The following is a 16,212-nucleotide window of genomic DNA, read 5'->3' on the forward strand; positions in this document are numbered from 1 at the left end:
AGCCATATAATGATTCCAGGCAAAAGTTATATGCAGTTAGTTAGCATTGAATCTGAAGGAATTGTGTATTAATAAATACAGAATAGTATTAGCAGACAGACTATAAGATACCTAGGTGTACGAATAGTGACCGATGCTTTTTAGTTACAGCATAAGGACGTAAATCAGACTATCAGTAGGTAAATCCCCTAATGTACCTACATACTGTTGCACGCAAACTCTGTCAGCGTAGAATTCGTTTATAGCTATTCCGCGGGAATATTGCGATTAAAAAAACTACCCTATGTTTTTCTACGGGACTCAAACTATCTGTATCCCAAATTTCATCCTAATCGGTTCAACGAATTAGACGTGAAAAGGTAATAAAGAATAAACAAACAGACTAACAAACTTTCGCATTTATAATATGAGTGGGATTATTGTCTTATTTTAAGTCATCATCATCATCATCGGCCTATCTTAGCCCACTACTGGACATAGGCGTCTCCAATTGCACGCCACTGAGCACGACCCTCGGCCACTCTCATCCAGTTACTGTCAGCTACCCAGTGAAGATCATCGCTCCACCTAGTCTGAGGGCGTCCCTCGCCACGCTAGGCTTTTACTCGTTTACCTTAGCAGTTATCGGTTCTTCGGCTGATATGGCCGGCCACTGCCACTTCAGTTTGCTTCAGTTTTAAGTAATCCTATAGAAATAGACGGACGGACAGCGTAATATCAAATTATCTGAACTATGTCTTTGTGACAAAGTTTCTCCATGTCTTTCATTGAATAAAGTTAGAATTCGGCAGCGATGACATACGACCATCATCATCATCATCATCATCGTCATTAAGATCGGTTTGTGAACAATACTTATCTTTTTCAAAATATCCTGATATTGAATTTAGATTTTTGCTATTCCTTTCTGCCTGCATGTAAAATTTACAGAGATTAGTGATATGGAGATAGAGTTGTAAAATTAAATATATAACATTGAATACCCTGGGTATTAAAATAAACTGGCCAAGTGCGAGTCGGATTCGCGCACGAAGTGTTCCGTACCATTATCTATACAACATTAGACATTAGCAAAAAAAAAACTTAAATATTTGTTTTATTCTGGTTTGAGTATTTGTTGTTATAGCGGCCACAGTAATACATAATCTGTAAAAATTTCAAGTGTCTAACTATTACGACTCAAGAGATAGAGCCCTGTGACAGACGGACGGACAGACAGACAGACAGACAGCGGAGTCTCAGAAATAGGGTTCCGTTGGCACTTTTTAGGTACGGAACCCTAAAAACTAAATAATAGTTACGAACCAGTAGAATTTTATGTAGGTACCTACATAATAAATCCCATTTTTTCCTTATCTTAAATTTCAGCTTTTTAGGATAAAAGGTTTGGTGTGTGCGTTGGTAAACAATAATTAAAAAATAGGACAATGATGTAATGTTCACTTCGAAACACAGACAGACAGACAGACGGACAGACAGATGGACAGATCAACAGACGGACGGACGGACGGATGAGCCGACGGAAAGGTACACAGACAGACTCACATACGCATAAAATTAACAACCTGTGTCACTCCTAACAGAGACAAATCTAACGATACCTCTTCTGATCTCTTTATCTCCTAACATGAGCTATTTCTCAAGACTCTGCTTCTAATTATCAATAAAATACTTATAAATTTTAAAGGTCATAGTAAAATTTTCGACTAAAGTACAGTTGGTACAACTTTATTCACCATCATCATCATCATCATCTCAGCCGTAGGACGTCCACTGTTGGACATAGGCCTCACCCACAGACCTCCAGTTGCTTCAACTGGCAGCAGCCTGCATCCACCGCGAACCTGCGGCTTTAACCAGGTCATCCGTCCATCTTGTTGGTGGACGTCCTACGCTGCGCTTGCCGATCCGCGGCCTCCACTCGAGAACTTTTCGGCCCCAACGGCCATCCGCTCTCCGTGCTATATAGCCCGCCCATTGCCACTTCAACGAGCTGATTCGCTTGGCTATGTCGGTGACCCTTGTTCTTCTACGTATCTCCTCATTTCTGATTCGGTCCCGTAGAGAAACCCCAAGCATAGCTCTCTCCATAGCTCGCTGAGCAACTCTGAGCCTATTTATAAGGCCTAAAGTAAAGCACCACGTCTCGGATCCATATGTCATCACTGGACAATAATGATGTAGTGTTCACTTCGAAACACAGACAGACAGAAAGACGGACAGACAGATGGACGGATCGACAGACGGACGGACGGATGGGCCGACGGAAAGATACACAGACAGACTAACATACGCATAAAATTAACAACCTGTGTCACTCCTAACAAAGACTTATTTTCTTGTCTCTGCTCTTGTCTTGTTGTTTGCTAAGATGCATCAAGGCCTTGTTGCATAGCGTGCGAAAGAAATGACCATACATACGCTCCAAAACCATAACCCCTGCCGTTTCTCACACTTATAAATAAAATAAAAAATCTTGAATCACTTCATAATAGAGTACATACAGTACATACTCGTACATATGCAGACAGACGGTGGGAAGCGACTTACTTCTATGGAGTGAAAATGTTCACGACGCAACTAAGAGTTAGGGAAATTTGGCATCGTAGTAGGTTGCTGCAGACCACAAGTTTGGTACACACGATAAGCCATACTTTGGCCACCCAGTAGGAATTAAATTCTTACAGCCCTGCCTCTGGTGTTCTTGTAACAAATATTAATGTTTCTGACAAAAATGATAAAATAAACATACCCGTGTATCCAATTACATAGGTATTCTTTTCATCATCGAATCGTACATACATAAATAGTTTAAGAGTTGCACTCTTGCTAATTTCCTCTCGTCCGCCAACTTTTGACTTCTTGATTTGTGTTCAAACCATAATTATTCAAACATAATTGCTTTTGAATATCAATCTCATTGACTTGACGTTGTGACAAAAATGTATTATAATGACGTTTAAATTTTACTTATCTAGCCAGTTATAATAATAAAAAAGGTACGAAAACTACTTCGATTGTGAAAACCTTTTTATTCACCGAGCCTAGATTTAGCGGCCGTAAAAATGCCGTGATATGTAGGAATTTATTTGAGCCTCACTGTAAAACTTGATATTCATACATACACATGCAATGTATGTTGAATGTAGACCTTATTTTTTAACTAATTAGTTTAGTGATTACACCTAGCACCTTTTATTGTGAGAATAAATATGCTTTATATAAATTAGTGGCGCTACTGTCTACGTAAGAGTAAATAACTAATATCTGTTCAGAATTTGTAAGTTGAATTTAAACCACTTGTCCTAGATCGAAGCACCGCATTATAATGTATGTAAAGTATGCAATGTTATAATTTTTGCCGAGGACTGGGTCTGTTACTTAAATAATTATTATTTTAAATGACAATTTTAAAAGTAACTTACCTATTTTCGTCTTACTTACAGTTTGCGTCCTTGCATTAATCAGAAATAATAGTTTAGGCGTTTCAACTTACGAAAATAACAGATTTAAAAACAAAAAAAGTAGATACTAGACTCAGAAACTTGAACTTGATCTCTCAGTGATCTAATGCTTTCTCATTTAGTTGTCGTATTATCTGAGCCAAAGGTGATGGTCACGTGACCACACGAAATAGTCGATACCTATTTACAATAGTTTGATTTTGTGACATTGACTCACGCACCCATATAAGATGTCACTACATGCTCGCTGCGAACACTGTCAGTTGTACTCATACAATGGTAAAATGCATCAAAATTTACTGCATCACGCTGCACTCTTGATGCAATAAAGTTACTTTTTTTTGGATTTTGCTTGAAGAGCATATCCATAATTTACTATGCTCAAAAAATCCTCTAAGAAAACATGTCCGTGGAAGCTATGCGGGGTGTCCGTAGGTTTGTATGGAAGAGCAACCCCTTAAGTAGGTATGTCGTTTGCTTGTTTGTTGAAGGTACCCATAACACAAGCTTTGCCTACTTTGAGACTAGGCCAATTGGTATGGTCATGTAATATTTATTATCAACGGAACTTACGTAGACTGAGGAACTCGATGAAGTATATGGGCAGGCTATTGTCGGCAAAGTTGTTGATCATGTTGATGGTGGTGAAGAAGATGAACAGGAGAATATACGCCGTCACCTGCAGAGAGGTCCAGATCACCCACGGACGGATCAGCCGTGGGCGCTCCTGGGAAAACAGAGGCCATTCAAGATTTTCAAACACTGAAAAACGCTCATCTTCCGAAAACTTAAGCAAGCTTCTTTTTTATTGTTGTCAGTCGAAAGACTCTACTGCTGATAATGTCCAGCAACTTCCCCAAATGAAAGCAAAAATTAGTAGTCCTGCAACCCCCGCGTATAACGTAATTATAGGGCTTTTACCAGAGTATCAGTCTACTATGTGGACTATAGACGACTTTAGACGGACGGACGAACGACGGACGACGGACTTTAGACGACCAGATGGCCTAGTGGTTAGAGAACCTGACTACGAAGCTTGAGGTCCCGGGTTCGATTCCTGCGTCGGGGCAGATATTTGTATGTAAAATACGAATGTTTGTTCTCGGGTCTTGGGTGTTTAATATGTATTTAAGTATGTATCTATCTATATAATTATATTTATCCGTTGCTTAGTACCCATAACACAAGCTTTGCTAAGCTTACTTTGGGACTAGGTCAATTGGTGTGAATTGTCCCGTGATATTTATTTATTTATTTATATCTTCACTCATGAACACAATATTATCTTCAAAAGCCGTCAATTCTTCAAGCGACGTGCTCCGGCCACAACCATTTTACTTTGGCAATTATCGGGCTCTGTTACTTACTTTGGTTTATGTGGACGAAATTTTCCAACTGAATAAGTAATGGTTCGTAGATTTTAGTTTTGTGAACTTACAATTAAAAATAAAAGTCAAAGTTAAAATATCTTTATTTAAAGACGACTTGATTGATTGTCAAAAAATCTATCACCCAAAGGGCCAAGAATTTTCCAACCCTTGAAGGTCTTCATCCGTGATGTTTAACTGATCACTTACGCAAATCAACCAGTAGCCCTTACGGCATTTAAATAATTGAGCATTTTGAATCATCTAATCAATCATCATTATGTCAGCTGTAGGACGTCCATTGTTCGATATAAGCCTCCTACACAAACTTTCGGTTGCTTCGGTTGAAAGCGGCATATTTCTACCGTAAACTCGGTGCTAAATCAATTGCTATTTGGATTGCTAAATTAAAAACCACTTTTAATTATAGGTCTAATAGCCAAAAGTCCTAAGCCAGAAGGCGCTATCTCAAAAAAAAACACTTTTGAGTTATTAATACTATTGTGTAGCTTAAAACATTCTGCGCTGTGTTAAAAATAAAGTTGTGTTAAATACTTGTGATGTATACATGTCATTTAATAATATTGTAAATCTGTTTTAAAAAAATATATATATACCTCGTTGAGTTTCTTGCCGGATTCTTCTCAGCAGAGGTTTTTCCGAACCGGTGGTAGATTTTTTTTGACATTCATAAGTGCTTGTTGTAGCCTAAATTGAATAAAGATATTTTGACTTTGACTTTGACTTTGATTCTGCATCACATGGTGTAAATGACAGAAAAGCGATTTTATTGACATAGCGCCTTTCGGCTTAAGAGGGCAGAATAGTCTGTTGTAAAACTTAATCGGTGCTCTAGACTACACTACTGGCTTCTTACCCGGAGTACTCCGACCAACATGATGGCAGTTAGTAAGAACGTGACAGAATGCACGATAGTCACGGTCACCACCAGCCCATATGTCAGCATGAAGGCATAGTCGTCAGGTGTAGTCTTGGTGGGGAGAACGCTGATGGCCGCTAAGCATTGTGCCAGAGCCAAGACTGAGTACAGCTGGAAGCAGAAATCACTTTTTTTATGCAATATAGGCTTACGTTGGTTACAGTCATGCCTGATTGATTACTGATGCTGAGACTGAAACTACTGAGGCTACAAACTGTATAGCTAATGACTGTTAGCCAGTTCGCAAACTAAGCAATCTTGTCGCTACAATAGGTATTACCGTTTACTTATTTTAGCTAGCGGGCGACATGACCATATCAATACTTCTCGCATGGTAACAAATTATTAAAAGCTAAACATTGTGATGCAGTTACACTTATCGATATTCCGCATTAGCAAAATTGACACATTATTAATCTATTTGATAAGATTAACAACGCTTTTACTAAACGCCTGTTATTTTATATCCGCGAACAGATTAGTAGTGGTGTGGCAACATTTTTGCTGCAAGAAAAATAGTAGATTGAGAAAATTTACAATTATAATATTTCCTAAAAATAAATTTAATTTTCATAAAATACGGTGTATTAAATACAATATTATCCTAAGTTTTTAAGTACCGTGTAATAATATTTCAAAGTTAAAGGTCCGTTTCATGGCGCATCTCCCCTACGCAACAGGCGGCCTTATTGTTACAGAGTGATTCCGTCCAGGCAAACTTCACAGAGGATAGAGGAAGAAGACACATTAAAACAAGGTGATGGAATAATCAACATTAATGATAATAAAGAAGACTCAGGCACAAGACGACAAATAGTGGTTCTTAAATATGATCTTAAAGATAAGCAAGAATTAGTGCGGATTAAAGAATTAAACAACCGTCTAGTATGACTTTGTGCAACAATATTTGATTTTGACGAAAGAAACGCCATAAAACGCAATATTTATGTAAGTACAGTCACCAGCACCAATATCTGACACAACAAGCGTGCATAAATATCTGATAAGACTCTATTTCTAGGGCCGGAAGGACGTGTCAGATATTTTTGCGCGCTCAGCTGTGGCAGATATGAATGCTGGTGACTGTATCATCGCCTTTTTTTCCTAATTGATAAAGTGGATTAGACGTGGGGCGCCAGCCTTCCTCCAGAAGATGAATATCAGCTAACCAATGGGAGAGGCCTGTCCAACAGTGGACGTCCTGCTGCTAATATGATGATGATGAAAGTGGATAAAAAACAAAGGTTACGATCACACTTAAATAGTACTTACAATAACTATAAGCGCTGAAAAAATGCTTCCAAACTTGAGGGACAAGCAGCCGAAGCCAGAGTGCCTCGGGATGTTCTCCATCGAAAGTGGGAATTCTGAAAGCATTAAATAGTAGATTGTACAAAAAGAGAATAAAAACGAACCATTTTACCTGAGGCGTTCATGCCACCCGAGCCGGTACGGCGAGGGCGGATAGACACGTCGAGGGGAAAATGGGTTTAATGCTCGAGTTTTACACTCTGCTTTTCACTTCGATTGCGAGGAGATGAAATAACAACAGAGGAAATATTGGGCACTTACTAGGTACCTTCTATTTTTCATGCATTGCTAATATAATTATAAATTTATATATAGTTTTATTTATTTGTTTTGATTTATGTGATTGATGTAATAATGAAATTATTAAAAAATACACTGAAACCTGATTGCCTTAGTCTTAGACGAAAAGTTTACTTTATGTTCTAGAATAAAAAGTAATTTTATGTCGTCTAGGTCCAGCATAAATACGTACTTTACGACTATGAGAAGTTAAAAATATAATTGGAAACACTACATCTGACTGAACTGTATAGGTAGGTATATGCTGTTGACTACACGTTCGCGAGCTTTCTGCATATTCGACTTTTGGTTACAAGTTCTAAGTTAGAAGTTCGGTATACTATATTACCTCTCGTTACTTGAATTATTTTAGTAATTTATGCTACCTGGTACCTTTATGCCCTTAATTAAATATGAAAAATAGGATAGGTGCAGTTAATCAAGATTCTTTATTTTTTAAATTCTCATTTACCAATGAACACGCAGGTACATACGAGATAATTAATAAGTAAATTATGACATTTGTCTGTTATGAGAAAAAAAAATATGAAGAGTGATTATTATGAACATAAATCGGTACTAAAATAATGAATAGGAATAAGAATTTTATGAGAGTCAATATGGACCCAATATTGATACATATATTTTGTCATCACGTTTTATCTTTGATTCTCTCATTTTGTTTTAAGTATGACGTTTCTATTTCTCGTAATAGTTCTATGATTTCAAACAACTGCGTACCTAGTGAAAATGAAGCACCAGAATATATCTATTTATTCACTTGTCTCTAGTGGATGTTCGTTCAATATACTTTTGCTTTAAGTTGCCTAAAACCTAATGCCAGGTCGGTCAGTTGGGCAACTTGGGCATTTGCCTTGGATTGACTGATTGATACCACTAATTCAATGAGCAAGATATTCAGTCGAAAATACAAACTGAGACATGGATACACAGAAAAATATGGCACGCAGCACGGAATGCTGAGGACCTGGGTTCGATTCCCAGTGCTGGTCTCTTTTTCTGGTTTTTCTGTGCATCCATGTCTCAGTTTGTATTTTCGATATGGTGTTACGGGATGACCGTAAAAGTAACAAATTTGGAGTTGAAATAAAAAATACAAAAAACTCCAAATAACCAATCATAACAAGATATTCAAGATATTGAAGCCGTGGTGGCCTAGGAAGCCGTGGTGGCCTAGTGGTTTGACCTATCGCCTCTCAAGCAGAGGGTCGTGGGTTCAAACCCCGGCTCGCACCTCTGAGTTTTTCGAAATTCATGTGCGGAATTTACATTTGAAATTTACCACGAGCTTTGCGGTGAAGGAAAACATCGTGAGGAAATCTGCACAAACCTGCGAAGCAATTCAATGGTGCGTGTGAAGTTCCCAATCCGCACTGGGCCCGCGTGGGAACTACGGCCCAAGCCCTCTTGTTCTGAGAAGAGGCCTGTGCCCAGCAGTGGGACGTATATAGGCTGGGATGATGATGAACAAGATATTCAGAGCAAGAGCTTTAAAGATATTCAGGGAAAAAATACGAGTAGCTCCCAGTGACCTTCTGCATACAATGAGGGCTATCGCGTATGAATTCACCGCTAGAGGCGCTAGTGTAGCGTGAGGTCTCCCGAAATGTCAAATCTCATAGTTTTTGGGTGAGCTACGCGGGTTTATTTATAATTAGAGTAATTTTGTGAATATTTTGCAATATCTTAAATTAATTATGGCAAATATGCGTTCCGGGGCATTGAATGTCTGTGTTTTGAGACAGTTTTGTCTTTCGAAAACCTTTGTGCTCCCTTTTTTCCGAACAAAACGGGGACTATGCAACACTGTGGCATGCTCGATATTTTTATGGTACGGTTTTAAGGTGTATTAAATTTGATTTTAATCTAAACTTTGTTTTCACGCCCGTAATAACAGACTTTGAAAGCCACATTTAAAACCTCACGCAACAGTGGCGCCATCTCGAAAAACAAAAAACGATGGCCCTCATTGGACAAGGGCACCACTCCATTCGACCCCTTTTCTTTACACTTTCTAAATCTGTCTGATAGAATTGGAAACACGACATCTGAACTATGTAGGTATATTGACTACAAGTTGTGATTAGGCTCTCTGGACTTAAAGAGCCAGTTTTTAATGTAAGAGCCATTAAATGGTGCCAAATAAACACAGTTTCGTAGTTTGATAATGACGCAGTCAATTACTTAGGAGTAAATTATGTCGCACTATGTCGATTATTATTATTTATTTCATTGTAAGGTCATGTACATATTTGTGAAAGGTGTTACATTTGGTATTTTTATTAGTTAGTCCATGACGCCCTGCAAGGGCACACAATAGTTATAATTATGAAGTTAATGGTATTAAATCAATTAATACAATGTCGATATTTTGTCGATGCAAATATTTTAGTAATTTTTTACTCGGTTGCTTTGTTATTGTTATTATGCTCTGATACTAAGTCAGTACGATTATAATCGTGCCATAAAACTCTGAAACGTGTCGTAGATATAAAAGGAATGACGAAGTTAATCCAGAATATTTGGTCCAAATAGTAAGCTCAATTTAATCTTTTGGAGAAATTACTGATATTCTTCATTCCAGATGACGTCACAACTTTCATGCGTTACACTTTGAAAATCTACTAAATGTACTGAAGCAATAGAATATAGAACTCTATTATTTATAGTACTGTCAATGGAACTAGTGGGAACACACCTCAACTTCAATACCTACAATGTTCTCGAACTCCCAGTGGCAACAGTAAATTGACTCAAATATGCCTCATCCATTTTGTAATTCGTTATATAAAGCACTATTTATATCTCTTTCGCACATTACTGCTTTAGTGACACAGCGGCAGGTAAACAAAGAACAATCACTTCGTATATTTTGCTTACCACTTTAATTTGAAGGCGTAAACGCGACAACATAATACAACAACACATCACACACTAACCAAAACTATTCCTTATCGATATAGCAGTTTAACGCGGTTATAAACACGTTACGATCTTGACACGAGAATAACAAAATATACTTACGTTTGTACATTGTGGCACTGAACTAACTATTCTTGAGAGGTTATTTATAAAGTCCTGAGACGTCTTCCTCAGCGTGAAGCCGCAGACTGGCTAACTCACCGCATAATCACTACTGATAGTGCTATCACCAATACTTCGGGATTAACAGTGATAACGGACTTTCAAAGTGATTTGAATAGTTTATTGAATCAGGCGTTACTTTGCGGAGGTCCATATCAATGAACTAAAATAATTTCCCCGCTCACCCGCGACCTCACGACAGCTAAGCTCATGCAAAATATGCGTGTTCATGCAGCTCCCCCACCTCCACACTGCAAGAACACACACAAATCACACAAACCCATCCATCACCACCACCACACTACACTGACGCGTTTCGAACTCAAACAGAGCTCATCTTCAGAGTGACACAACCGTACACCATGCTACCAGTTGTTAGACTCTCACAACACATGTCATACACACATACATGTACATGGTGTATGTCTAACAACTGGTAGCATGGTGTACGGTTGTGTCACTCTGAAGATGAGCTCTGTTTGAGTTCGAAACGCGTCAGTGTAGTGTGGTGGTGGTGATGGATGGGTTTGTGTGATTTGTGTGTGTTCTTGCAGTGTGGAGGTGGGGGAGCTGCATGAACACGCATATTTTGCATGAGCTTAGCTGTCGTGAGGTCGCGGGTGAGCGGGGAAATTATTTTAGTTCATTGATTTGAATAGCTATTAAAATATAAATGAAGTGAAGTAAAATTGAAAGAAATCGGTAATTTATGTGACACTGATTATACAGCGTACGTATTACATTTTTGCGCGCGGATTTTCTGGTTGATTGTGGCATTACGCACAAATTAGTTGCCAAGTAGATAATAATATAAATAATTATATATCACTGGACTCTTGACACCAATTGACCTAGTCCCAAAGTAGGCCTGGGTGTCTTTAAGAGGCGGGTGTACAATTTTCTGCAGGGCCGACAACGCACTGGCATCGCGTAAAGCGCTGCGGGTGTCAATGGACAGTGGTGATCACTTAACATCAGGTGACCCACTAGTTCGTTTGTCTGGCCTCTCTAACATAAAAAAGTAAAGCTTGTGTTATGGGTACTGACTGGGTAACGCACAGTAGCGGCGTTAGGATAGGGCGACCGCCTAAGGTACTGGAAGTGTTAAAACCGGTACTTGCAACGCATAAAAATCTTAAATAGATGGATACACACGTAAATACATACATATTAAACACCCAAAACTCGACCAATTTGTATTTTTAATACAAATATCTGTTCCGATCGGCAATCGAAACCGGGACCTCAAGATCGTAGTCAGGTTAACCGCTGGGCAATCCGTCGTCGAAAAAAGTTCTTGCCGTTGGAGCAAATGTATTCTTATATCTATTCATGAATGGCAGTCTCCTACCTGAAGAAGCTGTGTGTTTAAACCCTTACAAGGGGGACTGACGACCTGGTGATGATTTGAAATTGCGGTTCTTTTATGTTTTCATTGGACTCAGTGTCTAGGTACTCTTGTTTCCGATATCCTGTCAATCTTTTAAAGGTTAACTAGAAAAGATCCCTTCAAGGGATAAGTTTGCCTATGTACATCTTTTTCTCTTGCTCACTGATATTTTCTTTGTTTTTATGTACAACTAGCAGTTACCCGCGACTCCGCGTACAATTCGGTTATCGCTATATCGCGGGAACTGTGCAAATTTCCCGGATAAAAAACTATCCTACGTCCTTCCTCGGGACTCAAACTATCTGTATACAGAATCTCATCTAAATTGGTTCAGCAAGACGTGATGAAGTAACAAACAAACAAACAGACTTACAAAATTTTCGCATTTATAATATTAGTGGGATACAATACAATACAATACAAATATTCTTTATTGCACACCATAAAGCAGTAAAAATACTTATAATATAAACACTTAGATTTACGGTAGACAATAGGCGGTCTTATCGCTTAAAAGCGATCTCTTCCAGACAACCATTTGGGAACAAGAAATTATATAAATATGTTACAAAAATAGGTGGCGGAAACAGAAACAGAAAATAAAAACAAACAAAATATCAATAACATTAAAATAAATACAAATGAAAATACATACATGCAATACTATACAATACATAAACCACTAACATAATACAGCAATATAAATTAACAATTAGGCCGCAATGGGAGAAAAAGGATAAGAAATTAGGAAATAAAATAGATAAACACAGAAAGACTGAGGACAGAGCTAAGAAGGCAGTGTCAAGAAGTGAGCCTTGACGAGATTTTTGAAAATAGGAAGAGATTTAGCTTTCCTCACATCTAGGGGAAGAGAGTTCCATAAAAGGGTTGAAGTGCAAGTGAAGGAGTTATGATAGAACTTAGAGGAAGAAATTGGAACAGTGAGAAGTAAATTTTGGGAAGACCGAATGGAAGACAGGAACTTAAAACGTTGTTGGAGATATTCTGGAGTTGTGGGGTTGAAAAGTATGCTGTATAAAAGAGAAAGAATATGAGAGTCACGGCGAAAACGAATGGGGAGCCACTTGAGATGCGTGCGATAGGTGGAGACGTGGTCATATTTCCGTAATCCGAATATGAACCGAATACAGACATTTTGGATACGCTCAAGCTTATTCAGTTGCTCCTCAGTGAGATCAAGATAGGAAATATCAGCATAATCCAAAATGGGCAGAAGAAGAGAATTTGCCAGCGCAACCCTGGTAGCGAATGGGAGAAAATTGCGAAGCCGTCTCAGAGACCCCACAGCAGCAAACATCTTCCTGCTTACCTCTTTAACTTGCGGCGCCCAAGATAAAGTCTGGTCCATAAAGACACCCAAGTTTTTTACCTGAGCCGAGAAAGGTATCGTAACACCATTAAAAAGTATAGACGGCAGATTATTGATATTTAATTTGGAGATAAAATAAGGGCTGCTGGATAAATAGTTTTACAGTGCAAGATCGGAGACCGATGGACACGGGTGGTATACGACCTGTCATTGTGGTGTTCTTTGAGGGAGGCCTACGTCCAGCAGTGGATGTCTTTCGGCTCACCACAATGACCAGTGACTGGCATCTATCTAACCTAGTAGAAAGTGCAGATGATGCCAAAGATGTCAATCTAAATCCAAATCCAAATCATTTATTCAGTAAATAGGCCGCAATGGGCACTTTTACACGTCATCTTTAAACTATCAGCGCTTTCGGAAAGACCATCATTGCCAAGAAGAATGCGCTGCAAGAAACTTGGCAGAAAGTCATGTAAGTAACTAACTGGTTAAATTACCGCCTATTCACTCTAACCTTGAAGACGTAGGATACGTTGAGTGACAAGAATGTTTAAGAAACTCCATTTAAAATCCAGTCGGCTTGAACACTCTGGGTTCATAGTCATAGGGTTCTAGTGTACATATTATAGACTCTTAAATGATTTGCAAAACCGGCTAGTTGACACAACAGACCAAAGAGCCGACAACATCTCTTTCAAAGAATTGGCAAAGCTATTCAAACAAGGAATGGCTGCCACTGCCAGTCATTTGGGCACAATGCCATAGAAACTACAAAGTTTTCATTTTACAATTTATTTATTTTGTAATTCCTTAATATATCTAGTTAGATTAATTGAATTGTAATTGAATACATTTTCATTTTAATTATATTTTTCATAAGATATTGTTGAAATTACTTGACGATTTAGGCCATTAAAGCTCAAACAAGTATTTGTAAGGACTAGGTATCTACTTATTGCAATATGATAACTGTACATTTTTTTTGTGAACCTACATACCTATATAGCCCTATTTGGAAAAAAATACCTCTAGGATGAAATCCTCGTATAAATACTTCTTTTTCCATAAAAACCATTACCGTTGTCTCAATAATTGCTATCTGCCTCATTTATCAGCATACAATTTTTTTGTTGACTTATATTACAAACACATTCAGAAATCACATTAAATTAACCCTTAACCTGTTTTTTTTTTAAGATAAAGGAATATTTTAGAAACAACTCAGTGTATTATTACTGAGCGGCAAAAATTTTTGCCCTCAAATGTATACAGAAATAGGTCATTTTGTATGTAGAGTAGTACAAAATTTGTATGTAGGTGGGCCAAATTTTGTATGTAGGGTGGGACAAATTTTGCGCCGCTGTTTTGTTTCTGGTATGATAGTCGACAGACTGCCGAACACAATTAGGTCAAACAATGTGTAGGTACTCATTTTGTCGGAGCGATTAGAAGAGATAACGACGTGTTTTGAGTTCAGCGTTGACTTTAGCATTGAACTGATGCAAGGGTTTCGTAAGAAATAACTATATGTATAAAGACTACAAAGTTACCTAGTTATTAAAGACTGTGCGGCAATTAGAATCGGAATTGATTAGTATATCTTACCCGGAATATTCAATTCAGAGCTAAAGAAAGTGTACATCCCAGCAAAGAAGGGTTTTTTTTTTCATTTTCCCCATACTTAACCATCTTACATAACCAGCGCCACTGAATAGATAATAGCAAACTGGACAGGGGCCAAACTTTTCCTACTTCAAAGAGATTTCAGTAATGTAATTGGTCACTTTTACTGACAATTTAGGTTCCGGAAAATTGAGTATGATGACGCGAATCGAGGAGGAATGTTAGGTGCAATTGCGACCAGCGAAACCGGCTGCTTATTTAGTACCTCCAGTCAAAAAGTTGACTTTAATTGTAGTTTAAATACATGCATTTAATTCCTTATATTTAACCAAATCACCTGTAACGTGATTGTTATAAAAAACAAATACCTATAGTAGGTTTGAAAGCTTAATTCAATCCATATCCATACTTACTAATATTATAAATGCGAAGGTGTGTGCGTTTGTATGTTTGTCCGTCTTTCACGTCGAAACGGAGCAACGGATCGACGTGATTTTTGGCATAGAGATAGTTTATGGGCCAGAGAGTGACATAGGCTACTTTTTATCCCTGAAAAATGCACAATTCTCGAGGGAACAGCGCGCGATAACCGAATTACACGAGGGCGAAGCCGCGAGCAAAAGCTATTTTAGAATAAAATCAAGCAAAAGCTAGCAAAAGAACTAATAATTTCGTTTTTAAGAGCTCGAAAACAAAGTAACTACTTTATGCCACTGAGAATTCGGTTAAAACTTGTATTCCTTAAATACCTAAGTATTAATACTCGTGTATGATATGATCTGCACTTATTTGTCAATAGTTATAGTCACTTTTTGGTTTGATCTGGCGATATATTTTTTCCTCTGCATAGTAGAAATGAATTGCAACGTCTCAAAAGATTGAATGGACATGATACATGTTTTTAAGTACCTATATATTTATGTGTAGTAAAAAATACTTGTAGATAAGCATTATTACACATCTATCACGTTCACAGATATTACAAAGAAACTGATAAAGAGAAATTGAAGCAAATCATTGTGAAATAAAAAATGATCTTGAAACGTACATATTTTATTAACTCTTAGTACAGTATTAAAGCTATTTTTAAATAGGACTAACCTAACGTCTAAACCAATACAGAAGCATCATTATAAAGATTCATTGTTGTAAAGAGTAGATACAGTTATAGTAGCACGTAAACACAATAGATTGCTCTGTCAAGTCAGCAGTCAAGTGGCGTAATCTGAACGTGTTCATTCGACAACCTTACCCGGAATGTGACAGAAGCGTGAAAATGGGTTCATATTTGTATAATTTTAGCAGTAGGACGTCCACTATCCACCTCCAGTTGCTTCTGTTGGAAGCGGGCTGCATCCACCGTGAGCCTGCTGCTTTAACCAGGTCATCCGCCCATATCGTTG

General features: G+C 38.0%; 1 protein-coding gene across 1 annotated transcript in view; it reads right to left on the bottom strand.

Annotated features, from left to right (window-relative positions):
• LOC141429548 (uncharacterized) overlaps positions 1-10,837 on the bottom strand; it is a 35,533-nt gene extending 24,696 nt beyond the window's left edge. Inside the window, exons 1-4 of the mRNA XM_074089895.1 lie at positions 10,407-10,837; positions 7,044-7,138; positions 5,709-5,882; positions 4,038-4,191 (exon numbers count right to left, since the gene is read on the bottom strand). Coding sequence (XP_073945996.1) covers positions 4,038-4,191; positions 5,709-5,882; positions 7,044-7,138; positions 10,407-10,416 — 433 coding nt within the window. The 5' untranslated portion in view covers positions 10,417-10,837. The remainder of the gene's footprint in view (positions 1-4,037; positions 4,192-5,708; positions 5,883-7,043; positions 7,139-10,406) is intronic.
• Between the last annotated feature and the right edge of the window lie 5,375 nt (positions 10,838-16,212).

This window comes from Choristoneura fumiferana, chromosome 7 (genome assembly GCF_025370935.1).
Source record: "Choristoneura fumiferana chromosome 7, NRCan_CFum_1, whole genome shotgun sequence".
Taxonomy (NCBI): Eukaryota; Metazoa; Arthropoda; class Insecta; order Lepidoptera; family Tortricidae; genus Choristoneura; species Choristoneura fumiferana.